Source organism: Carex rostrata, chromosome 10, assembly GCF_964058835.1.
Source record: "Carex rostrata chromosome 10, lpCarRost1.2, whole genome shotgun sequence".
NCBI classification, from domain to species: Eukaryota; Viridiplantae; Streptophyta; class Magnoliopsida; order Poales; family Cyperaceae; genus Carex; species Carex rostrata.
The window spans coordinates 8,692,567-8,718,071 of record NC_135927.1 but is presented as its reverse complement, the minus strand read 5'-3'; the positions used below and the strand labels follow the sequence as shown (position 1 = coordinate 8,718,071).

The following is a 25,505-nucleotide window of genomic DNA, read 5'->3' as shown; positions in this document are numbered from 1 at the left end:
TTAATCGATTACTCTCAGATAGCATATATTCATATATTCAGGGTAGACAAATAATGAATAATGGTATTGTAAAAATATAGCGTGTCAGACACATGTGTCGACATGCACGACAAAGGACATAAAAAAACACGGTACTACTTATATATTAGGGGTATGCTTGGTTGCAAAATAATAGCTAGAATAGTCAAATCAAAAATAGTTTATTTTTCAATTTAGTTATTCTAACACACTCAAACACCCAATAAGCTATTTTGAATAGTCTAATTTCAAAAATAGCATATTCTCAGTACAACAAAATATACCCTAGACGTGTGGTGTCATCAGGTCATGTTTTCAGGAATATGTTGTCTTAAATTTCATAAATCGGCACATTAATTTATGTTAATTGTGATTTAAAAGTCAATTATTAGATGTTTGCACTCTTAGTTTTATTCATAAATTGAATGATTTATATTAATTTTTTTATTTTTGAAACTTTATCATCTATAGATCATTTAAGTCGAGAACGTATATTGTGATACTCTAAATCATTTCTAGTTTTGATAATTAACATGGAATATGAATTGGTCATAACAAAATCGATCAGTACGCATGTGAATTAAATAATGATTATATTTTATAAACAATCGATATGGAGTTACTAATTTAATTTCATAAATGCGTGTTCTACTCTTAGATCGGGTACTTTTCACAATCTCATTGAAAGATATATATGTCGCACAATCCGATCTCCACCAAAAGTCGTGCAGATCAAAACGCTGATCAGCGCAAAAAAATATAGATCACTATTGGACGCCTCCTATCTGAATTTGTATCACCTAAGGTAACAAAATATCTCTGTTTGGATCTGGACCGTCAACCAGAATCCGCACGATTATTAAAACAGGTTCGGATTGGCCCGGATTCTCATCGGACGGCAAAAACCCAAACAGAAGTATTTCTGTTACCTCAGAAGATATGGATTCTGTCTATTCTCTCAGTCTCAGACCCTCTGCTATCAGTCTTCTCCCCCACCCTCCCCCTCTCTCTCTTACTCTCGACGGTCGACCAGAGCCCTCTTACGCTCTCCCTCTTCTGGTCCAGGTCGCGTGTGAGAGAGCCGGGAGCCCTTGCGCCTCTCCATCCTAGGAAGCTCTCCTTCTCCCCTTTTTCCTGATTTAATTGTTTCCGATTTTGAATATGATCGGGATCAAATCAGAACTTCTATTTTCAGCATTGAATTCTTCTTAGAAGATTGCCTCCTCCTTAGTTACGGTACAGTAAAGTCTAGACACTTTTGACAATTTATTGATTTATTAGATCAAATAAAAAGGAGATTAAGGATGAGTGAGGCTATGGTAATATGCATATTACGGATCGACTCGTCTTATGGATCTATCTATATTTGCAAAGTTCAAATAGTCAATCCGGACTGTTAAACATGATCTCCGTATGAAAATGTTTTGGAAAACCAAATTTTACATTTTTTAGAATATTTTTACTAAATTTTTAATAAGGTAGAAATTTATTGTTCAGATGGTATAGAAACTTTATATCAAGTGAATTTCTACCTTTTTGTAATTTTAAATACCAAAACATGTCATGTTCAACTGCAATTTTGTTTTTCTTCTTAGTAACTCTTGGAAATATATAACCGCCTCTGTTCATTAACAACTTTAAGTTTGAGATACTTAGCAAACTTTGTGAATAATTGCAGGATAAATAACTGCTTCCCTAATCAATAAGTAAAAGCATCATTCCCTAACAGCATAAATACCAAAGCACCTCCTCGGTACTTCAATCAACACTTGTTGAGGAGGAAGAACAGGAGCAAGTGCAGATGACCACTTCTAGAGTGAAATTGGGATCCCAGGGATTAGAGGTAGTACTATTTTGACACTTTTTTGCAATATATATTTTCTTAAACACTTTCATGTGCAGTTTTATATAAAAAAATAAATCACGGTTATTTCTGTAGGTATCAAAGTTGGGTTTTGGATGCACGGGGCTTTCAGGAGCTTATGACTCTCCAGTGTCTGACGACGTCGGCATATCGATAATAAACCATGCATTTGACAACGGCATCACCTTGTTTGATACCTCGGATATCTACGGAGTTCATACTAATGAGATTTTGGTTGGCAAGGTTTGTTCTACACTTCAAGTTTTTTGTTAAATATCTTATTTTGGGGAAATTCAAAAGAAAAATTAAGTTTGATCAATTATTTCTGAAATTTACTGAAAGGAGGTCCATATGATGTTAGCCAAGCAAAAAACATGTTATTTTCCTAACTTACAAAGGCCTTCATTTATTAGGCTATTAAGAACTTGCCAAGGGAAAAGGTGCAAGTGGCTACCAAATTTGGGCTTTTAAGAAATGCTGCTGGAAATTTAGAGATATGTGGCAAGCCAGATTATGTCCGTGCGTGTTGCGAGGCGAGCCTTAAAAGACTTGGTATAGAGTACATTGATCTCTACTACCAGCACCGAATCGATACAACCATTCCAATTGAGGAAACTGTAATTAAGTTCTTATCCTATTTATTCTTTATTAGCCCTTGTTAAGATTTATCAATTAATTGGGTCTGATCATCTATATAGATTGGAGAACTGAAGAAGCTAGTCGAAGAGGGGAAGGTGAAGTATATAGGATTGTCGGAGGCAAGTCCTGATACAATTAGGCGTGCACATGCGGTGCATCCAATCACTGCTTTGCAGATGGAGTGGTCCCTCTGGACTCGTGATATCGAGTCAGAAATTGTGCCACTTTGCAGGTGATATTTTTTTCTTCTCTTTTTTGTTATATCAAATGTGTTAAAATATGGTAGAATAGGACAAGTACCTGTCATGAATTTTACCTTATATGGTTCCAGCTGAAGGTTCTTTCATATGAGTATTGTAAAGGTTACTTATTAGTTGCATTTTGGTTGAACAGAGAACTTGGCATAGGAATAGTAGCATACAGCCCCCTTGGCCGTGGATTTTTTGGTGGAAGGGGAGTCGTTGAAGAATTAAAGGACGTCTCTTATCTGGTAAATTAAAAACCAGATTGCTCATTCTGACCAATTCACCTTCAGTTCCTATATCAGTTTAAATATGTAGGAATGATTCTGTTAATCTTTCATAGTGAGATAATCAACAACACTTAAATTAGTAATATTAAATCAAATAATAAATAAAACAAAATATTATACCTAGTATTTAATTCAGGTCCCACTAATGCCTTACTGGTAAAGAGATTCACAGGTATGGAGTAACATTCCATTTGCAACCCTGGATTTATAGGTACACTTTATGCAGTAACAGTGATTAGCACGGTTATCCAATCATCTCGTACTATTTTTCCTTCTGATTTAGTTTATTGTATGAAAATTGAACCCCATTTAAAAAAATCTGAAGTTACCTATTAAAAGCTCTACAAAATATTGATGCGATACTACATTGACCATCCTTCATAGTACCAAAAAACAGTGTGTGTTGATTTGTCACTGGTACTAACTAATTGTTGCTCTTTCATGGAAAGTAGACAAATCACCCAAGGTTTGTGGGGGAGAATTTGGAGAAGAACAAACATTTATTTTTTCGTTTTGAGAACCTAGCGAAGAAGCACAAATGCACAACTGCTCAGCTAGCTCTGGCATGGGTTCTTCACCAAGGGGATGATGTGGTTCCCATCCCAGGTTTGTTTGATTTATTTTCTATCACATTCCTTCTGAAATGGTTATTTTTAGAAACCAAACATACTCCTTTTAAATGGTCTAGAATGTTTAGATCAAGTGATTTTCAACCTATCTAAATGGAGATATTTATCAAAAAACAATAACCAAAATAATAGGACTGGCAATTTTGAAAACCAATAATTTTCTTTTTGTGCGTTATATCAGGAACCGGCAAAATTAAGAACTTGGATAGCAACATAAGTGCAGTGAAAGTAAAACTCTCAGATGAAGACATAAAAGAGTTAACTGATCTGATAAATGTAGATGATGTGTCAGGTAGTAGAACATACGGTGGATATGAGCACACAAGCTGGAAATATGCAAATACTCCCCCTCTCAATATATGAGAATAAGATTATTTGATATGACTGAAGAGACAAAAGAATCTAAGAATTATTAAATAAGGATTTTTGGTACTTTTGACTTGTAAGCATAATGCTGACGTTCATAATTTTTTATGGATGCTGACAATTATCAACGTTAAAAAAAAATAAAACATTACAATTATTATCACCCATTCACAGAATCTCCAAAAGAAAAAATATAGCGAATTATAATATTTTTTGTTTCTAAGAGAAAAAAATATGTTTATATGTATTTGAACTTCAGATTTTTTTTTTCTTTTTAAATATTTAAAATACAATTCGATGAAATATGAAAAATAAAGGAAGAGACGAGATGTTTCTTAATATAGACGATGCAATAGCATGTTCAAGTGGTGGCAGAGTTGTTGTAATTAGTGTATCAGAGTTGTGATTACATTGGACTAGATTGCAGAATTTTTATTTGAAATAGTAAAAATATAAGTTTGATGAAAATGTGAAAAATTAATGGACAGTTGTACCATCTTATAAAAAAAAAAAAGCGAGGCGGTTTTATTTCTTTGTAAGAACTACGAAAGAGGCGTTCATTAAGCGGACAGAGCTAGCTGTTCTAATAAGTGTATAAAAGTTGGTGATTTACATTGAACTATATTTCAGAATTTTTATTATTAAAATTTTTAAAAATATAATTTTGATGAAAGTATGAAAAAACAAAGGACAATCGGGCGAATTATGTTACGATTTTGATTAATTTATGACATATTTGACTGATTTTGACAATGTTATAGTTAGAGCAATCTCAATTTTAGTCTAGATATAAAGGAAAATATAAATCGGGAATTTAAAAAAAAAAAGAGTCGAGGAGAAGACGGAACTTTTTGTGAGCAAATGGTTAGTTTTTTTTATATGTTTCAAAATAATAATACTCTCGAGCTCTTCTTTAGAATTCAGACTAATTCAGTTCGAGGTAGAATGCACAGAATCTTTAATATTTATGCAGATTCTGATCAGACTGGCCGGATCTAAACAAAGATATTTTGTTACCTTAGGTGATATATGAACTCGTCTCCCACTCTCCCTTATCATATTGAAGAAAGTGTTAGAGAAAATACCTGATGAATTAGCAGATCTTAATTCTGTCCTGAGTCCTGACCGGGCAAAGTATACAAGAAACTCGTGTCTTCATTTAAGTATCTATATTTGGAGGATTGAAGAATGAAAAATTATTGTTTTTCACAGTGAGATTATATATTAATTAATATTAACATTAACAACGTCATGGAAATGCCTTGATGACTTTCATGTATACCCCCTCATTTAAATATTTTTGACTAAACTCGTATCAGCTTAGAAACAAATAATCTGCTGCCAACTTCCTTTACGTTGAAGGGCTGAGATCAAAGCAAGAAAGACTGAACGGCTGAGATCACAGTAATTGATTTTGTTCAATTTAGAGGCTAAGTATTTTAGAAAGCGAGGAACGAGTCCGGCTTTATGTATTTTCTCTGAGGCGATTTTTATGTGAAAAAGAAGCACAAAAGAAAAAAGAAAAAACAAATCCTTGTTCAGAAGTCGATCCATCAAGTTCAGATTTCGCGATTGTTTAGTACAGTTGTGCTAAATAAAGGCCCAAAGAAGCTTTCAGGCCCATCAATAGAGACGAATGTGGGACCCCCGTGATACAAGAATTCGCATCCTCTCAGATATCTCATATTTTGCGTGACTTTTTGGAAAATGTCAACTGTTAGAACACGTTCTGCGCGAATCTCAAAGCTCAAATAATACTGGCCCCCTATGTCACCCCGAATAGGCACCGGACACGTCGGTCACGCAAAATTTGAGATATCTCAGAAGATATGAACTCGCGAGTCGCGATACAAGGATGCTGCTCTCCAACCGGCTCGTGTGTGGCGAGCAAAAACGACACCTCCTGTTGTCAAATCACGTGCTCGATTGATCAGAAGAAAACTGGAGAAAATTCGCAGCAAATGGACTGCAAACAATCCCGTTTGTGTTCGATGTGGCGATACGGATCATCGGGCGAAAGACTATTGCAAACTCGCAATGCACAAATAAAACACAAATTCGCGTATAATTTTTTTTTTTAATGTTTTGGAATTGAACACTGAATAAAACGTAAAAAAAAAGTATCATATGTTTTATTCGTGAATAAATGTTTATCACAAATTATTTGTCAAAAAAACACAAAAAAAAATTATTTTGTTTTTACTTCCTTGTAATACTGCATCATTCTTGAATTATATTTAAATTATTTTCAAATCATGAATTTTAACTCTGCCAAACTAAATTCAAACTGAGGGCCTACCGGCCATGTAAGAACCCAATAAAAAAAAAATGAATCCAAACTATTCATTTGTCACAATTGTGAGTAACAAATAAATTATTCGGGTTCGATTCGGCGAAGTCAAAAGTTCCTAATTCGAGTAGAATTCGAGAATAATTCAGAATTATCTGGATTAAAGATCTCAGTGATTAAAAATAAAATAAAAATGTTCTTAGAAAAATTCGCAAATAATTTTTGAAATTCGGAAAAATATCATAAAATTCGCAAATTTACAGGCATATCTATGATTCTTTTCTACCAGATGAAGCGGCAGGCATCGGTCCGTAGAACCTATAAAAAAGAGATGATTATTCGGATTTAGTTCAGTCAAAATTCAATCAACTGAATAATTTGACGTTTAGTTCAGCATAAAAAAATAATTATTCATATTTAATTCGGATTCAATTGGCGAATCTTCTGCACTATTACGTTTTTTTTCGTTTTATTTGTATTTTGTGCGCAACAATCTTGGCCACAAAGCAGTTGTATGCGGAGCATCGACAGTCACCAACGTGTTCGGTGCCTATTCGGGGATAGCGCAGGTCCCGTATTATTTGTGCTTTGAGATTTGTGCAGAACGTATTTGAATGGTCGATATTTTCAAAAAAGGTCACGTAACATGTAAGATATCTCAGAGGATGCAAATTCTAGTCATCACTCTTCTTCTCCGATCAACCTCCTCTTCCAGAAACACCTATTCTGCCAGCGGAAACTTCAGATCCGGGTATGGAAAATCTGAATCCTCTCCCGAATGCGCTCAATCGAGTTCCGGCGTCTGAAGCGATAGAGCGCGATTTCAATCAAAGCTTCATTTTAGACGATGTCGCTGGCTGGGGTCCTGAACAGGTGGAGCAGGCATTACTCCGCCTGTTCAGTCAAAGTTTTTTTTTTTACTTTGTTCAGCTCATAGATCTTGTCGCTGTAGATACCATCTTCTCTATTTGAAAATTGGGGATTGTAGATACCATCTTCTCTATAGGTATGTATTTTATTTTATTGTTTTTAATCATTTTCTGTGGTTGTGTTGGATTATAAAAATAATAAGTAATAAGTACAAAATTAGTTTCGCCAATGATTCATGTGCTGAATAATTTGATAAAAAAAAAATAGTATTGGAAAGTACTGTAGGTGGTTGAAGTGGCTCAAAATTGGTATACATGTATACAATACATCATAGTTAAGGTCTTATTTGTAATTTTTCTTTTTACTTTTTTCAGCTCATAGATCTTGTCGCTGTCAGCAGCTACTGCTTGTAAATTGGAGACTGTAGATACCATCTTCCTATAGGTATGTATTTTATTGTTTCTGATCATTTTCTGACAGTTTCTGTAGTGGTGCTGGATTATGAAAAAGTATTAATAAATATAAAATTAATTTCACCAATGATTCATGTGCTGATTAATTTGTTAAAAAAATTAATGCATTGGATAGTACTGTTTTGGAACTTCTTTTTTAAGTAAGAAAATATTTAATGATATAAACAATTTATTTTTCAGGAGAAATATATTGAACCTCAATTTAGCCATCATTTTACAATTGTGATCGACGTGGAGTCGTGGACCATATCAACTCAATTTGGACCATTTCTGTTTTTCTGTTTTTCTGTTGGGATCATTATACATTTCTTTATGCATGCTAATGACCTTATCAACTCAATATTTTTTCTCTATCTTTTTAGTCTAACAAATATGTTCAATGTTAAATAAGCAAAGGTTATTTCTTAGAGCTTTTTTTCTTTTTAATTTAGATTTTCCCAAAAGTATATCATTGGCAATGTCTCATACTTTGCTTCTTTATTTGGAAATGTATCATACTGTATTTCTTTCGTCCCTTCTGTTTTTATTTATCGCATCATGATTTAGGACAACTCTTGACAACATTTCATCGTTTTGTGCCAGACGATGTGGCTCATCAGCTCATATAATTCTGCCAACCTACTTCTTCGTAAGGTAATTTAAGAACTACATTTCTATTTTGTGAAGAAATGAGAACCCATTTGGTATAAGTTCTCTTTTCTTTTATTTCTTTTGATGTTGTGTACAAAACTTTTTTGTATGTAAGATGTAAGATTGCCAATTTCTGATACCAGTCTCTGGTACAGGTGGAACAATTGTATATTTGCAAAAGGTGGTCATATTGGTGTTTGGTTGGACTAAATTGGTCAATGTGATATAACAAAGCAGATGAGTACACCTTTTTTATTAAGCTAGATCTGGCCTGAAAGAATGACCAAAAAATAATTATTTTTTACTTATTTTACTATTACAGACTTCATCAAAATTTTAATTTATGAACATAAAATGGTTGCATCTTGTAGTTTCTATTCTAAACCCTACATTATTAACTTTTACAGATGATGACAAGGAAAACTGCTAAATGTGCTAAATCCATGATAGAATGATGGGAAAATCAGACAGGCCGAGGCTGCACTCGGCATTCACTTCTCTCACCTTCAATTCCCAAATGGCCTTCTCACCATGTAACACCAAGTCAGTAGCACTAGTGCCTCAGCGAGTGCCACGACATAAAAAAAATTTAAAGCGAAGTTCCAATTCGCCTTAAATGTCTTTTCTGTTTGGCTGAAATCTTGTGAGTACAGCTGCATTGTGGAGAGAACACCAGTAGTCATGGCAGAGACGAGCTGGAACCAGTAGAATTAAGAGAACACCAGTAGTCATGGCAGAGACGAGCTGGAACCAGTAGAACCAGTAAAATTGTGAAATTGAGCATTGACCCCACAAACTCCACTCTACTTAATTTGAACTTTGACCCCACAGCCTCCATTCCCGTGATTATTGAGCATTGACCCCACAGTCTACTTAATCGTTGTTTATCTTTCTCCTTAAACCCTAAGCGCCTGATCGGAAGCAAAGCGAGGGTACCGATTTCAGTCGAAGAGAAATGGAGGTGGCGAAAGACCTTTTCTGTGTTTGTTCTCCTCTCCTCCTTACTCTTGTTCTCTTGCTGAATTTAATCTTTAGAAATGATATTTATTCATTGAAATTTAATGGTGAAATTCTAATTAATATTGTAATAATAATGATAGCAAATACATAATTGACACCCCTTGTTAGATCTCTCTCCAGGTTGCTATGTTTGAACTGCCTGCTTCTCCATCGAGAGATGTGGATGAGAAATTTGTTTGGCCTTGGAAAGGTGTGGTCGTCAACTTGCCAACTGAGCTAAAAGATGGTAGGCACGTTGGTAAGAGTGGAAACCGGCTCAAGGAGCAGCTTTGTCGGTTTAACCCTCTTGAGGTTTATCCCCTATGGAATCACAAAGGGCATACCGGGAACTGCATTGTTACATTCTCAAAGGACTGGAATGGTGTCAAAGATGCCATGTACTTTGAGAGCCATTTTGAAGCAGAGGGGCTTGGCAAGAGGGACTGGCAGGAGAAGAAGTCCAAGGTAACTGAGATTTATGCATGGGTTGAAATCATCCTCCCTTGCAACCCATGCATAAATCTCAGTTACCTTGGACTTCTTCTCCTGCCAGTCCCTCTTGCCAAGCCCCTCTGCTTCAAAATGGCTCTCAAAGTACATGGCATCTTTGACACCATTCCAGTCCTTTGAGAATGTAACAATGCAGTTCCCGGTATGCCCTTTGTGATTCCATAGGGGATAAACCTTGAGAGGGTTAAACCGACAAAGCTGCTCCTTGAGCCGGTTTCCACTCTTACCAACGTGCCTACCATCTTTTAGCTCAGTTGACAACCACACCTTTCCAAGGCCAAACAAATTTTTCATCCACATCTCTCGATGGAGAAGCAGGCAGTTCAAACATCGCAACCTGGAGAGAGATCTAGCAAGGGGTGTCAATTATGTATTTGCTATCATTATTATTACAATGTTGATTAGAATTTTACCATTAGATTTCAATGAATAAATGTCATTCCTAAAGATTAAATTCAGCAAGAGAACAAGAGTAAGGAGGAGAGGAGAACAAGCACCTTGTCAGAGAAAGGGTCTTTCGCCACCTCCATTAAGACAAGAAATGCCTAAAATGAAACGAAGAAGTCAAAATAACTTTTAGATTGGATAAAAACTGGAACCATGCCAGCATGTGTTACTTGTTTCTTTATTATAGTTTTATATCATTGCTTTTGTACTTCTAATATTACTAGATGTTTGTCTGAAAGGGGGTTCTTGGATTGTTAAGCATTCCCTCTGCACTTGTATTTTCAATTGGGATTGTACTGAAGGAGACGTGCATTCAAGATTTCTCTTATAATCAGGTTTGTTTGTATAAACTCCCTTACCAAATCTCAACGAATTGAAATCTGCTAAAATCCACAAAGGATTTCAGGGACCCTGAAATTCCAAATCCAACCATTTAAATTTTTTCATACACGAATCTCAAAGTAGACAATTTTATGCACAAATCACGAAATATATAGATGGTTGGATTGGGAATTTCAGGGTCCCTGAAATACCTATGGATTCCAGCAGATTTGCACTCAATCTCAACATATATGTAGTTTACCTAATTTTTTATGGGTCAATTTCTCCATTTTTTGCAAAATATGCTCTCTTCATAAATTAATCAGGAGGGTAATTTGGGCATTTTGGTAAAAATAGTAAAAATTAATTTCGAGATAATGTTGCAGATATATTTAACATTCTCATATTCCGTCGGTATTTTAAGACTACCAGGGGTAAAAAATAATATTTTACTTCTACTTATAACAATATATTTTGTTCAATTAGGTTCATGGGTCAATTTCTTATTTTCTCCACTTGTTGTAAAAAATGCTCAAGTAATCCTGCTTATTCTCTTCATAATCTAATCTAGAGGGCATTTTGGTAAAAAAAAAAGCTGAGATAATGATGCAAACATATTAAATCTCATATTTCATAGGTATTTAAGACTACCGGGGTTAAAAAAAATATATATTTTACTTTTTCTTATATATCAATATCTTTTGTTCAATTAATTAGGTTCATGAGAAAATTTTACAAGCTAATAAAAGTATGTGGTCAGCATTGAAGTGTCCTGAAGTGTGGCGCCCATGTATTTATATGTACCTCTCTCTTGCTTTGAGTCTGGATATCTCAGTTGGTATGTTCTACTGGTACAGCAATCCTACAGCAGGGCCTGCTTTTTCTGAGGTACCAGATTTTACCATTTTTTATCCGCAGCAAATTTTTTAACTGTTAAAAGGTTAAATTGGAACTGTTTAGGTAAAACTATTAGATTGAGTCTATGATACTTTGCAAAGCGCAGATCAGCTCGTACTATGGATTCATATCTCTGTTTTCATAGTTCAAACAGTTGATCTGAAATATTGAACATGACTCCATATGAAAATGTAGTTGGAGACGGGCTTTTAGTTTTATTAGAATTTCTAACTATTTTTTTGGATAGGTTGAAAATCATTACTTTTGGATGGTCAAGAATTTTAAATTAGGTGATTTTCTACTTATTTTAAAAAATAGTAAAAAAGTTGTGGTAAATGTAAAATTTGATCTCCAGGTACATTTTCATATAAAGATCATGTTGAACGATTACTGTTTGGACTTCAAAAACAGATTTATTGATCCATAGTACGGACCAATCTGTGCTATGCATAGTACCATAGCCTCACTCATAAAATATATATACTCCATTTTATGCTATGATTGATAAGTTTGCAAGGAAATAAAGGCTCAGTTAAGGATATATCTATTTCAAGCTGGTATTAATTTATGCTAACCTGTATCTTGTTAGGTTTACATGATTTACAAAACTATTGTTTATTTCATTATAGAGTTTCATCGGACTTATCTACTCAGTCGGATCAATAGGTTCTCTCCTCGGGGTATTGCTATACCAAACTAAACTCAAAGATCACCCTTTTCGGAGCGTTGTGGGCCCAGATACTCATTAGCATGTCAGGCATGCTAGATTTGCTATTCCTACTCCGTCTAAACCTAAATCTACATATACCTGATCATATTTTCGGTGTCATAGACAGTGGTATCTCAGCATTTGTCGGGAACCTTAAGTGGATGCCACTTTTGATTCTCAGCTACAAATTGTGTCCCCCAGGAGTCGAGGGGACGTTCTTTGCGCTTTTAATGTCTATTGACAATGCCGGTCTTTTGACCTCGTCTTGGGCCAGTGGCCTTCTCCTTCACTTGCTCAAGGTTACCAGAGATGAATTCAGCAATTTGTGGATTGCTGTACTGGTACGGAATTTTTCGAGGTTGTTGCCACTTGGGTTTTTGTTTCTGATACCAACAAGTGATCAGAATTTTGCAATGCTTCCTTCTGATATTGTTTTGGAGAATAGTGAGCATGTTAGAGAAAAACAAAATGACATAGAACTAAAGGTGGTAGAAGAAGAAAGTGAGTTGGTCTCACTGATTGGAAAGAGTTGAGATTTTTGAGCAATTTACATGATATATTTCTCTTTTGTTTAAAGAAAATGATATATTTCTTTTTACTTCTTTCATGAATTATTTTTCTTTTTCTTTTTTTATGAATAACAGAATATCTGAATTTTTTTTCGTTAATTTTTCTTTTTAAAAATATCATTATATTCTGAATCACTTATTCCAAATATTGTACTTCTCCGAGAAAACTATTTTTCATAAACTAACTTAAAAAATAGTTTTGGCTTGCACTCCTTTCTTTTCTACCAAATCTTTTTAAAAAGGGGTAAATTTGCATCATCATTTAGTCAAACTATTTAATGCATTTTACTTCAATGTTTTAGAGATTTCCACACTGAATTTGGCGGATTCAAATCTGCTCCTTTTCTTAAGAAAAGGAGCAACCTCCTATTTCTTCATCTGAACCGTTCAAAATCGATCGTACGGCTTCAATTACATCTGATTTGTTTTAATAGATTATATTGATATAAAAAAAAAAGTAATTGAAGCCGTCGGATCAATTTTTAACAGCTCGGATGAAGGAATAGGAGGGTGCTCCTTTTCTTAAGAAGAGCAGATTTGAATCCGAATTTGGCCATCTCCATCACAATATACAAACACATCAGTAATCAATAATCAATTGTAGCTTTAATTACCAAATTCATATATAGTTTTTTAATTGATACCTCACAAATAGCATATATTATTGGTAGACAAATAATGAATAATGGTTTATGTATTCATTAGTAGGACATTGTAAAAACACGGCATGTCGGACACACATGTCAACACACACGATTAAGGACAGGTAACAACACAGCACGACCTATCAAATGTGTTATGTTAGATCGTCTTTGTGCTGTGTTTTCATAAATATTGTGTTCTAAATTTCATGAATTATGTTAGTATTGTAATCTAAAAGTCAATTGTTATATTATTACATTCTAAGTTATCTTCATAAATTATATTAAATTATATTATTTTTGTTTCTTGAGACTTTATTATTTATGGACCATTTAAATTTAAGTTGAGAACTTGAAATTTAAAACATTATAACGGGAATGATGATTGTTTTAAATGATTACTAATTTTGATAATTAATATGAAATGCTAATTGTCTATTACAAAATTAGTATGTGAATTAAATAATAGTTATATTTTACAACCACATATAAAAAGTCATCAACCGTCTAATCTTATAAATGTTGGAATAAATTTTTAGAACAATTTGGATAGTTAAATAAATTAATAAAAAAATAAATTAAGTTCAAATGATAATATCTGGATCGTGTACGTATCCACTCCATTTACACCTCCAGCTTGAGTCGGCATATTTTGATGAACAAGATGACACTATGATATGATTAGTGATTACTATTTTGTTAATGATATATGTTTTTTGTAATCAGTAAATTTATTATGAAAAGAAATATATTTAGATGTTAGTAAATCAGTAATTTATTTTAAAATATCTAGATTATATATTTCTTAATTATTATTATTATATCAGTTTTTTTTTTACTTTTACTGATTTACAAATTGCTTAAATATTACTGATTTAAAAATTACTGATTACTGCTGATATGAGTAATTTATTTTAAAATATCAGGAGATGGATAATGATCTCATCATTCTTAAAAAATAAACAACATCTTATAATAAATATCTTTATTATTATTATTATTATTATTATTATTATTATTATTATTATTATTATTATAAATCACAAGATAGAATCTCTTTAATTCCTAACCTATAGAACAAGAGCTGTTTCTTGAACAACTTTCTTCGTAGCATAAACTTTTTTTTTTTTATGAAGGAACAGAGGCTTGTATATTGATTCTAACTTCTAAGCAAAGGCACATCGGTTTTTGTTTAGAAAACCGCTAAATTAAACCTAGCATAAACTAATTATTAAAAAAAAAAAAAACAGTAGTTTTCTCTTGCAGTCCTTTCTTTCCTACCAAACCTTTTGAAAAGCATTTGATTTCAATGTCTTAGCGATTTCATCACAAAATACAAACACATCAGTATAATCAATTGTAGCTTTAATTACCAAATTCATAGCTGATAGGCTAGCAATCATTATGGATAGTTTAATTGATTCCTCACAAATAGCATATATTCCGGGTAGATAAATAGTGAATAATGGCTTTTGTACTAATGACTAGGGGATTTCAAAAACACGGCGTGTCGGACACATCAACACGCACAGTTAAGGACACAAAATAACGAATTCACATCCTCTCAGGTTACCGGACTGAGTACAATTGAATCAGACGATTCAAAATTGTCCTTTTTTAACTTGGCACGAATCTCAAAGCACAAATAATACTGCCTCCTCTGTCATTCCGAGCAAATACCGGCTGAGAGGATACGCACCCCATGGCATGACCTACCAGATATGTGTCTTTGTTAGGCTGTGTTTGTGTCATGTTTTCAGAAGTATTGTGTCCGAAATTTTGGGAATCGGTACATTTATATTAGTGTTGTAATCTAAAAGTCAATTCTTAGATTAATTATATTAAGAGATATAATATAAGTTTGTAATCTTCAGCTGGGTCCCACCCACCCTAGAGAGTAGTAGATCCCACTTACTCTTTTCTCTCTAGCTGGGTCTCACTCCCCACTCACTCCTTTCTCTCTCTTTCTCTTTCTCTCACTTTCACTTTCACTTCCTCCTTCACACCCGTTTCTCTTCTAATTTCTTCGGCTGGACAAAATCGAAGCAGCTCCGACGAGGTAATCCACGGATATTGCTCCGTTTTGGGTTCTTGGTTTCTTGCAGCTTCTTTCTGAGTAGTTGTGATATTGGATGAAAATTAGTTATTTAACTTGGTTGGTGAATTTTGATTGAGTGTTCATGATTTTGAGCTAGGTAATTTGAATTTCTACTATTAATATTTAATTTCGGTTTAACCGAAGTTTTCTTATTCGGTTTTGATTCTATTTCGGTTCCGTTCGGTTTGATTTTTGAAAACCGAATAAAATTTTGGATTTTCTATTTTAGTTCGGTTTGAGCCGAACCGAACCGATGAGCACCCCTATATTATTTGGCTCAACATATCTCTTTTAGATGTTATTCTTTCTATGTGACCTCTACATAGAGAGACGGAACTCGTACCACTACACTATATTTGCGGACTAATTTTAAAACTTTATAATGTAAATTGATGATTGTTTTAAATGGTTCCTAATTTTGATAATTATTATGGAATACTAATTGACTATTACAAAATTAGTATGTAAATTAATAGTAGTTATATTTTACAAGAAAGAGGCTCCTGAACAGCTGAGATCACTCTAATTAGAGGATAACCATTACTTCGTTGCAAGAAAATTTCCAATCCAGCAAAACGCGGCAAAGGTGGGGAAAATAATATTTTATTTTTGAATAAAAGAAATCCTCCAAATCCCTCTTTTGGTAAATTCCAGATAATATTGAAAATATGTAGTATTTGTCATACTTGCAAGTAAGACCAACTTGACCAAGACTAGTTTTCTAATCTTATTGCTTCTAGGTAAAACAGTGGAGATCTTTAACACCCATTTGGCAAATACATTATACGGTCAACGAAAAATAAAAAATTAAATTTGGTCAACACATTTCTTCTTCTCCTTTGCGTTTCTACTTTCTACCCAAAACATTTTTACAAAAATAGGAATCTTGTTCAACCAAAAACTCCTCACAAAACCAAAAAATTTATAGAAATTATTCAAATGCTTACATTGTCTCCACATTAGCCTTAGAACGAATGAAAGCAAAAAATGCAAGATCCATGGAACAAGAGAATGCTTCAAACGATTCCAAATGGCCATGGAGTTGGCTCAGGATACTCTCAGACCAGCTACACTGGTCTTTTGTGTACGGCGTGGTCTCAGCTTATGGAATCTGCCAGGGCTTGGGATGTGGTGTAACTGAAGTAGCGAGCAATTTCTATTGGAAGGATGTGCAAAAGCTGCAACCTTCTCAGGCACAGTTTTATGATGGTATGACTTGGATTCCTTGGATAGTCAAACCAATTTGGGGCCTTTTGACTGATTGTGTACCAGTACGAGGGTACCGGAGACGACCTTATTTCATCTTGGCAGGTACATTTGCTTCTAGAACTGTCAATATTAGAACTGGTACTGTTATAAAGTTTGTGTATTTTAGGTTTCGGGTTGGTTTGTCGGTGCATTGGTACGAAACCATCAAACCGATAGCAGATGCTTGCATAGCAGAAATACCATAATTGAAAATTATTGTTTTTTTTTAGTAAGATTTGAAAATTATTGTATTTTTAATGGTTAAGTAACATCAATATTAGATGTGAATGTTATAAAGTTTTTGTATTTTGGCATTTGGTTTGTTTGTGGGTGCATTGGTATGAAACCAACAGTAGATACTTGCATAGTAGAAACACCATAGTTGAAATTTTGGATTGTTAATGGTTAAGTAAGATAAATTTGGGACTCAAATGCGTTAAATCGAGGTCGAAGCCATAAATTTAGGTATAGTTGCCCAATTCAATCACAAAAATCAAAACTAAACCCATACTGGTATATATATTTTCACAGGTGCAATAGGGATAATATCTACTCTAACTATATCTCTAGACAGTACGCTTCCCATAACACTTGCTGCAATGACAATGACACTGCAGAGTGCCGGTGCAGCGATATCTAGTGTGACCATTGATGCATTGGTGGTGCAAAAGAGTCTAACACACCCCTCTCTTACCTCTCACATGCAAAGCATGTGCAGCTTGTGCGAATCCATTGGAGGCCTTGTCGGGTACTCCATTAGCGGTGTTCTTGTTCAACACATGGGATCTCAGGTTAGCAATTTGTTTAATCATTTGTTTGTTGAATTTTAATAACTTTGAACTGGTTTTCTCATGGATTATTATGTACTTTTCTTATAGTACTGGGACCCTAGATAATTACAGAGGAGTTTTTGCTTCATGCAGTGCACGGATAATAGAACCAATATGACTCGTACACTACATGAAGCAAAAGTTTGTGTATAATTCTCTTTATATGGAACTAGATGATAAATCAAGTCTGAATTAAGCCAAGAAATGCCTAAAATAAAACAAAGAAGTAAAAAAAACTTTTAGATTGGATAAAAACTGGAACCATGCCAGCATGTGTTACTTAGTTCTCTATTATAGTATTATATCTTTTGCTTTTGTATTTTTAATAATACTAGATGTTTGTCTGAAAGGGGGTTCTTGGATTGTTAAGCATTCCCTCTGCAGTTGTATTTTCAATTGGGATTGTATTGAAGGAGACGCGCATTGAAGATTTCTCTTATAATCAGGTTTGTTTGTATAAAACTCCCCTACCAAATCTCAACATATATGTAGTTCTTAACATAATTTTTTATGGGTCAATTTCTCCACTTGTTGCAAAAGATACTTAAGCCACCCTATTTAATCTGGAGGGCAATTTGGTAAAAAAATTATATTCTGAGATAATGATGCTAACATGTTTAACATTCTCATATTTCATAGGTACTTAAGACTACCAGGGGTAAAAAAAGAATATCTTACTTCTCCTTGTATCATTATATTTTGTTCAATTAGGTTCATGGGTAAATTTCTCCACTTGTTGAAAAAAATGCTCAAGTAACCCTATTTACTCCCTTCATAAACTAATCTGGAGGGCAATTTGGACCTTTTTGGTTAAAAAAAATTGATAATGATGCAAACGTATTTAACATTCACATTTTTCATAGGTATTTTAAGACTACCTAACAGGGGTTAAAAAAAGGAATATTTTTACTTTTTCCTTATATCAATATATTTTGTTCAATTAGGTTCATGAGAAATTTCTACAAGCTAATAAAAGTATGTGGTCGGCATTGAAGTGTCCGGAAGTGTGGAGACCATGCCTTTATATGTACCTCTCTCTAGCTTTGAGTCTGGATATCTCAGTTGGTATGTTCTACTGGTACAGCAATCCAACAGCAGGGCCTGCTTTTTCTGAGGTACCAGAACTTCCCATTTTTTATCCGCAGCAATTTTTTTTTTACTGTTAAACTGGAACTGTTTGGATAAAGCTATTAGAGTGAGGTTATTGTACTTTGCAAAGCTTCTGATCGGCCCGTACTATGGATTCATATCTCTGTTTTCATAGTTCAAACAGTTGATATGAACGGCTCAACATGATCTCCATATCAAAATGTTGATGGAGACCGGATTTTACTTTTTTAGAAATTTTTTTACTATTTTTTTTATAAGTTGAAAAATCACTACTTTTGGATGGTTCATAATTTTTAAATTAGGTTATTTTCTACTTATTTTAAAAAATAGTAAAAAAAATCAGAAAAATGTAAAAATTTGATCGCCAAGTACATTTTCATATGAAGATCATGTTGAACGGTTCGGATTGACTGTTTGGACTTTGAAAACCGAAGTATTGATCCATAGTACAGATCAATCCGTGCTATGCATAGTACCATATATAGCCTCATAAAATTTACTTCACCTTAGGCTATGATTGATAAGTTTGCAAGGACAAAGGCTCAGTTGAGGATATATCTATTTCGATCTGGTATCTATGCTAACCTGTATCTTATTAGGTTTACATGATATAACATAACTATTGTTTATTTTATTATAGAGTTTCATCGGACTTATCTACTCAGTCGGATCAATAGGTTCTCTCCTCGGTGTATTGTTATATCAAACTAAACTCAAAGATAACCCCTTTCGGAGTGTTTTCTTGTGGGCCCAGATACTCGCTAGCATGTCAGGCATGCTCGATTTACTATTCCTACTCCGTCTAAACCTAAATCTACATATACCTGATCATCTTTTCGGTGTCATAGACAGTGGTATCTCAGCATTTGCCGGGAACCTTAAGTGGATGCCGCTTATGATTCTCAGCTACAAATTGTGTCCCCCAGGAATCGAGGGTACGTTCTTCGCGCTTTTAATGTCTATTGACTATGCCGGTATTTTGACCTCGTCTTGGGCCGGTGGCCTTCTCCTTCACTTGCTCAAGGTTACCAGAGATGAATTCAGCAACTTGTGGATTGCTGTACTGGTACGGAATTTTTCGAGGTTGTTGCCACTTGGGTTTTTGTTTCTGATACCGACAAGTGATCAGAATTTTGCAATGCTTCCTTCTGATATTGTTTTGGAGAATAGTGAACATGTTAGAGAAAAACAAAATGACATAGAACTAGAGGTGGTAGGAGAAGAAAGTGAGTTGGTCTCACTGATTGGAAAGAGTTGAGATTTTTGAGCAATTTACATGATATATTTCTCTTTTGTTTAGAAGAAAATGATATATTTCTTTTTACTTCTTTCATGAATTATTTTTATTTTTCTTTTTATGAATAACAGAATATCTGAATTTTTTTTCGTTAATTTTTCTTTTTAAAAATAACATTATATTCTTAATCACTTATTCTAAATATTGTACCCTAATAACATAAGTAAATAACTAATGACAAATTTATTTGTGTAACTTTTTTGTTACTCTAAAAATTCAATATTAACATAATTACAAAAGCAGATAATTGTTACTTTTAATTCCAGGTGATTTTATATTACGTAATAAAAAATATTGAGAAGTGATAATCAATACTCCTTACAATCTAGCTCAAAACGCACTTTTACAGCTTTACTTGATAATAAAAATATTTGTATCAACATTGCTAGTAATAAAGACTCTGAAAATTATATTTTACTTATTCAATAAAACCTTTAACTTGAACCTTTTTTTTTATAATTATCTAGAAAAAAGACGATAAACACTTTGATATTAAATATAAATACTTACGAATTTCGATATATATATTTTGTTATGTTTAGTATAAATATTTATTTTAGGAGTCCCAATAAGAAATGTGGGATGAAGTGCAAAAATAATCTAAAAAAATAATATTTATGAACAACCCAATCACATTCTTAGGAGAATTTCACGGTAGCACTAAAAAGACTTTAAAATTATATATTTTCTCCTCTAAAATTTAAAATATCATATCCACCCTTCTAAATTTCAAAGCCTCGCAAATTTATCAGTTTTATTGTCTTCTTTATTAAAACTCATTTCTACATTTTTAAAGTACATATTTTTATCTTTTATTAACAAAATAAAAAATGTTGCATGTTTAAGAAAAATGTCAGTCTTCTAATTGATCTATTTTCTATGGACATATTATTCATTTCTCTACTTCTAACACATACACAGTGACATTTAGATATACATTTGTGTATGCATTAGAATTACAGAAATGGATTATTTGTCCTTGAAAATGAACAAATTAAAAGACTGACATTTTCTAAAATGTTTCATATTTTTTTTTATTTTTCAATAGATGGTACAAAAATGTACTTTGTAAATATAGAATAAATTTTAATAGAAAAGCCAATAAAATTCGTAAATTTGTGAGTTTTTGAAATATAGAAGGATAAATATGATATTATAAATTTAGATGGGGAATGTGTAATTTAGAAGTTTTTGAGGGGCATAAGGAAATTTCCTTCTTTTTCCCCGAATATTAAGAAAAAAAATAAAAATCAACAAACACCGTTTTGGGAAAATCTCATTTCATGATGGTACGAAAGTACGAAACACAACGTCCCGGATCGGACGGTAGAGCCCATAACCTCTGAGGTAGCAGTATATTTCTGTTTATATATGAACTGTAGGATCAAAATCCGAGCCTTCAATATTCGTGCCGATTCTGATCGGATGGTTTCGATTAAAACAGAAATATCTTGTGTTACCTTAGGTGATATGAATTCTCTTCCTCTTTCTCTCTCTCTCTCCGCTGCCTCTCTTCTCTCAGGTACGCTCGCTCTCTCCCTCTGCTGCCTTTTACCAGTATGCCCAAATCAAGGAAAATAGCGTGGTTTGCTTAAACCTGAATCTGATATTTCCTTTTAGTTTCTTTCGGGGTACAATCTTAGGTCTTTTAGGTCTGTGTATCTCCTCTTGGTTTGGTTTCTCTGCAAGCAATTAGGGTTTGATTTGTAACACATTGAAACCCTTTTCCTTGCTTTTACTTTATTATTTAGTAGTCCCAAGTAGTATTATTCAACTGCTTCTTAGAAAAACTGAGTAATTTATCTGATTAAAAGTTGGTTTTGTGTTTTCTTATAATATACAGCACAAAATAGCTTATTAATTTTGCTGGTATGTTGAAATTGGAGGGAATAGAGCTATTTAGTTTATTCCTGGATTATTTCATAAAAAGATGAATTTCTTTAATTCAGTACCTACTTGGATAACTATTCTCCCTTTCTTCTTTGTTTAATATGGATTTATTTGTTTACAGGGTTTGAGTAGCAATGAGGTTAGAGAAGTGCTGGTTCTGTTCTTCTACTATCTATCCTGGCCATGGTATTCAATTTGTGAGAAACGATGCTAAGGTGAATCTCTTAGTCAATATACCAGTACCAATCTTACTGGGTGTATAAGGTCTTTTTCTGTGTGAACCAAATTGCCAATCTTTAAAACTTTTGGGATAAATATGTGCTATCCTCTTGCGTACCAGTTCATATACTAGTACCAATCTGACTGGGTATATGAATTGGTTCTGTTCAGGAACAGTACATTTTTTGCAACTGTCTTCTTGTCCCCCTTATTCCTAAGGCCTTTTGTTGTGGACCAAATTATCAATTTTGACAAATTTTGGTTTACTTGTGTTATATTTTGATGCGTACCAATTCATATACCAGTACCAATATGACTGGGCATATGACCTGGTTCCGTTCAGAAACAGTACATTTTGCAACTGCCTTCTCGCTCTTTTTGCTAAGGACTTTTGCTGTGTGAACCAAATTACCAATTTTGACAAAGTTTTGGGATACATGTGTGCAATCTTTTTTACGTACCAGTTCATATACCAGTACCAATCTGACTGGGTACATAAACAGTACAGTTTTGCAACTGCCTTCTGGCCTTTATTCCTGAGGCCTTTTGCTTTGTACCAAATTACCTATTTTGACAAATTTTAGGTACATATGTGCTATCTTCTTGCATACCAGTTCATATTGTACTTGAGTAGTTAATTGGCGGCTTCTTTTCCCTCCTATTGTGTTTTGATTGTCTTTTTAATTGTTTGTCAGATATTTAAGTTTTGCCGGTCAAAATGCCACAAGAATTTCAAGATGAAGAGAAACCCTCGCAAGGTGAAATGGACTAAAGCGTACCGTCGCTTGCATGGCAAGGACATGACCAAGGTACATCCAACTACAGTTCTTCTACCTTTCTTTTTACTGCTTTGATCTGGTTTACCATGGTTGGTCTCAGGTTTAGGTGCTGTATGCATGGAATTTGGTTTTGTTGAGAATTAGTATCAAAATATTTGAATTTGTTGAGTACAACCTTGTTAAAAGTACTGCTTAAGGTCATGTTTGGTTGTGGAGTAAAGTTTTTTTTTTAAATAAGTGGTCATTGCCACTGATTTTCATTAGAAAATCACAAGGGGTGAAGATGGTACCAAGTTGGTACCAACCCACCTATGTTTTTACATCAATCCTCATAGCTAGAATTAGAACAAAACACCACATAGAAATATAGCTTTGTAACAACAAAATAGCAAAAACTAAAGGCAGTCATAATAAAAAACGCCGGTTCAAAGATCTTCAAATGAAGCCAGGTCCAATAGATCCTCATCATATAGTGTCATCTGCTCTAGGTTCTGAATACCTAAAGAAATAAGCTCACCAGCCCCTAAAAAGCTATCATATCACCAACGTATCAACATATGCATAATAGTCCCTGTAAGCAAAGAAATCTCAAAACAGTTCATCAAAGCCTTCATAAACCAGAAACCCTAACAGACAAGTATAGAACACCACAAAAGATAACTTTAGCATAAAAGACCCTAAAATATTAGGTCACCGCTATTGCCTACTCCATCTTAGAAATGAACCTCTGCCTATAACAGCGGGCCCCATCGGTGAAGTGAGTGTGGAGTATGTTAATCTGCCGGGAGAGGTGGGAGTAACTTATTTTGGATTAACTCACGTCTTTCTTGTATTTTACTCGTTTGGCTGCTTAAGTGTGAAGGGGTTTACTCCACCGCTTACTCCACAACCAAACATGGCCTAAATGAATCTTTATTTTTTTCAGAAATAGCAATATTACCTTTCTCATGTATCTTTTTGTCATTTTGTTTTTTATTTGAACAGGATTCGACCTTTGAGTTTGAACGGAAGAGAAATAGGCCACTGAGGTACGATCGCATCAACACAGAGAAGGTACTTCAAGCCATTCCAAAGATTTCTAAGGTGAAGGCCAAGAGAGAGGCCGACCATATCACAAACAGGTTTGTTCATATTCCTTTTTATAATTGAAAATAATTAAAGGTGCTTTGCACATGAGACCGTTTGTGGTGAGAATTCGCATCCCCTAAGATATCTCAAATTTTTAGTCAATCCATACAAAATCTGAACTGCTCAGCACGAATCTTAAAGAAACCCATTTTATATTAATACTGCCCCGTTGCATCTAAATAGGCATCGAAAATACTTTTTGGCCCTTGTAATGATGCACCCGTGTAGAGATGCATTTTATAGGGTGTAAACGGATCAGATACCTATGGATAATAGTTTGTATCTGATATAATCATTTATATACCTGAATACGATTGAATATTGAACAAACAGAGATAGAATATGAATACATTCCGGACATTAAAACCTTTTTGTTCTTGTTAATAATGGCAAATCTGTAAAATGTTTGACAGGTTGAAGGTTGGTAAGACCAAGAGAAAGATAGAAGCAAGGAAGGAACTAGAACAAAGCATTTCCATGGTAAAGGCACCGTCAGCTTTCAAAGAGGATGCTACTCTCACTCTTCCAAAGCAAAAGGTCACGGTTTCCTATACCCAAACGGAAACGAAACTGATGGAAGAGTAATTGTTGCTATAATAGGGTTTCATTTACTAGTATTTTTTGTTATCCAATGTAGGAGATTTTGTGGGGTTTTATTTGCTTGGTGGTAGATTATAGAGTATGTTTAAGATTGCAAACGGATTGGAGTCTGATGATTGTACTGATATGGATAAAGAAAATGTGGTGGTTTGGTTCTATTATTCTGATTTTTGCAGCATTTGAAAGTAGCATGTGAAAAATTTTGATTGGTCTGTCATTTTTAGAATGATAAAGTTTCAAATGGTTAATTACATCCAATTGTATTTTCATAACCCTTAACAAGTAGGTTGTAATTTTCTCAGACATTGCAAATAATGGAGAAACTGTTGCATGTCTTGATTTTCACTCTTTAAGTTTTGTTATATTTTAGTGCCAAGTTTCATTCAGTTGAGATGCACAGGTCAATAAAGAAGCAATATTCCAGATGGTGAAAATAGCAAAAAAGGAAAGAAAAAAAAAATGTTATACTTTTTTATTGTTTTAGGGAGAAAATCGCATATTTATTTGATAAAAAAAAAATTGCGCAAAGTAACATCTTTTTTTCTCAATTTGATGCCTAGAGAGTTATTTATAATGTTTTCAAATTGTCTGAATTATTCTACATTTTTTTTCTGGAGTATAATTACAGTATAAAAGTCTTCTTTAAGTCTTTAACAATTGACAACATGTACGCTTGGAACAGTGATTTGTGAACAAACTTTGTAGGTTTAAGTTATGTTGGTTGAGTGAGTCTATGGTAATATGCATATCACGGGTTGTTATCGTGCTACGGCTCTATATTCAAGTTTTTAAATCCTAACGGTCGATCCGAACCGTTCATCTTGTACTCCATATTAATATGTGTTTGGAGACCAAATTTTACATTTTTTGAAATTTTTTTACTATTTTTTTAGATATTTAGA

General features: G+C 33.8%; 3 protein-coding genes, 1 long non-coding RNA gene and 1 pseudogene across 10 annotated transcripts; all 5 read left to right on the top strand.

Moving 5' to 3' along the window:
- Positions 1-1,114: 1,114 nt before the first annotated feature.
- LOC144560461 (putative aldo-keto reductase 1) lies at positions 1,115-4,128 on the top strand. 2 transcript variants are annotated; one of them, XM_078309663.1, is made up of 8 exons: positions 1,115-1,254; positions 1,697-1,861; positions 1,958-2,125; positions 2,296-2,499; positions 2,581-2,753; positions 2,915-3,011; positions 3,506-3,659; positions 3,864-4,126. In XM_078309663.1, the coding sequence occupies exons 2-8, from the start codon at positions 1,820-1,822 to the stop codon at positions 4,043-4,045; spliced, it is 1,020 nt and encodes a 339-aa protein (XP_078165789.1). In that variant the 5' UTR covers positions 1,115-1,254; positions 1,697-1,819; the 3' UTR covers positions 4,046-4,126. The 2 variants fall into 2 exon arrangements, with proteins under 2 accessions (XP_078165789.1, XP_078165790.1); XM_078309664.1 differs by lacking the exon at positions 1,115-1,254 and having other exon boundaries at positions 1,753-1,861; positions 3,864-4,128.
- Positions 4,129-6,945: 2,817 nt separating this feature from the next.
- LOC144560136 (uncharacterized) lies at positions 6,946-9,542 on the top strand. 4 transcript variants are annotated; one of them, XR_013513337.1, is made up of 4 exons: positions 6,946-7,344; positions 7,583-7,652; positions 8,264-8,364; positions 8,467-9,542. It is a non-coding gene; the product is annotated as an uncharacterized LOC144560136 (long non-coding RNA). The 4 variants fall into 4 exon arrangements; XR_013513338.1 differs by having other exon boundaries at positions 6,947-7,344; positions 8,264-8,314; XR_013513336.1 differs by having other exon boundaries at positions 6,948-7,344; positions 8,264-8,314; positions 8,719-9,542.
- Positions 9,543-10,126: 584 nt separating this feature from the next.
- LOC144560255 (putative folate-biopterin transporter 2) lies at positions 10,127-12,862 on the top strand (annotated as a pseudogene). Its single transcript, XR_013513351.1, has 4 exons — positions 10,127-10,138; positions 10,507-10,602; positions 11,306-11,476; positions 12,115-12,862. The product of XR_013513351.1 is annotated as a putative folate-biopterin transporter 2 (transcript).
- A 2,484-nt stretch (positions 12,863-15,346) lies between these two features.
- On the top strand, positions 15,347-20,021 carry LOC144560999 (putative folate-biopterin transporter 2). Of its 2 annotated transcripts, none has more exons than XM_078310221.1 (6): positions 15,347-15,463; positions 16,466-16,813; positions 17,282-17,541; positions 17,931-18,026; positions 18,525-18,695; positions 19,331-20,021. In XM_078310221.1, the coding sequence occupies exons 2-6, from the start codon at positions 16,477-16,479 to the stop codon at positions 19,946-19,948; spliced, it is 1,482 nt and encodes a 493-aa protein (XP_078166347.1). In that variant the 5' UTR covers positions 15,347-15,463; positions 16,466-16,476; the 3' UTR covers positions 19,949-20,021. The 2 variants fall into 2 exon arrangements, with proteins under 2 accessions (XP_078166347.1, XP_078166346.1); XM_078310220.1 differs by having other exon boundaries at positions 15,380-15,599.
- Positions 20,022-21,445: 1,424 nt separating this feature from the next.
- Positions 21,446-24,766, top strand: LOC144560460 (putative ribosome biogenesis protein RLP24). The gene is made up of 5 exons (XM_078309662.1): positions 21,446-21,509; positions 21,999-22,092; positions 22,792-22,905; positions 23,860-23,996; positions 24,417-24,766. Exons 2-5 carry the CDS (start codon positions 22,012-22,014, stop codon positions 24,586-24,588), a joined length of 504 nt encoding a protein of 167 aa, XP_078165788.1. The 5' UTR covers positions 21,446-21,509; positions 21,999-22,011; the 3' UTR covers positions 24,589-24,766.
- Positions 24,767-25,505: the final 739 nt, after the last annotated feature.

Bases quoted from the DNA above. Each gene is read 5' to 3' on its own strand.
- LOC144560460 (XM_078309662.1), top strand. From the start codon at position 22,012: ATGAGGTTAGAGAAGTGCTGGTTCTGTTCTTCTACTATCTATCCTGGC. The intron at 22,093-22,791 runs GTGAATCTCTTA...ATTGTTTGTCAG, and splicing joins TTGTGAGAAACGATGCTAAG to ATATTTAAGTTTTGCCGGTC. The intron at 22,906-23,859 runs GTACATCCAACT...TTATTTGAACAG, and splicing joins ATGGCAAGGACATGACCAAG to GATTCGACCTTTGAGTTTGA.
- LOC144560461 (XM_078309664.1), top strand. From the start codon at position 1,820: ATGACCACTTCTAGAGTGAAATTGGGATCCCAGGGATTAGAG. The intron at 2,754-2,914 runs GTGATATTTTTT...TTGGTTGAACAG, and splicing joins GAAATTGTGCCACTTTGCAG to AGAACTTGGCATAGGAATAG. The intron at 3,012-3,505 runs GTAAATTAAAAA...CATGGAAAGTAG, and splicing joins TAAAGGACGTCTCTTATCTG to ACAAATCACCCAAGGTTTGT.
- LOC144560999 (XM_078310221.1), top strand. From the start codon at position 16,477: ATGAAAGCAAAAAATGCAAGATCCATGGAACAAGAGAATGCTTCAAAC. The intron at 18,027-18,524 runs GTTTGTTTGTAT...TTGTTCAATTAG, and splicing joins AAGATTTCTCTTATAATCAG to GTTCATGAGAAATTTCTACA. The intron at 18,696-19,330 runs GTACCAGAACTT...ATTTTATTATAG, and splicing joins CAGGGCCTGCTTTTTCTGAG to AGTTTCATCGGACTTATCTA.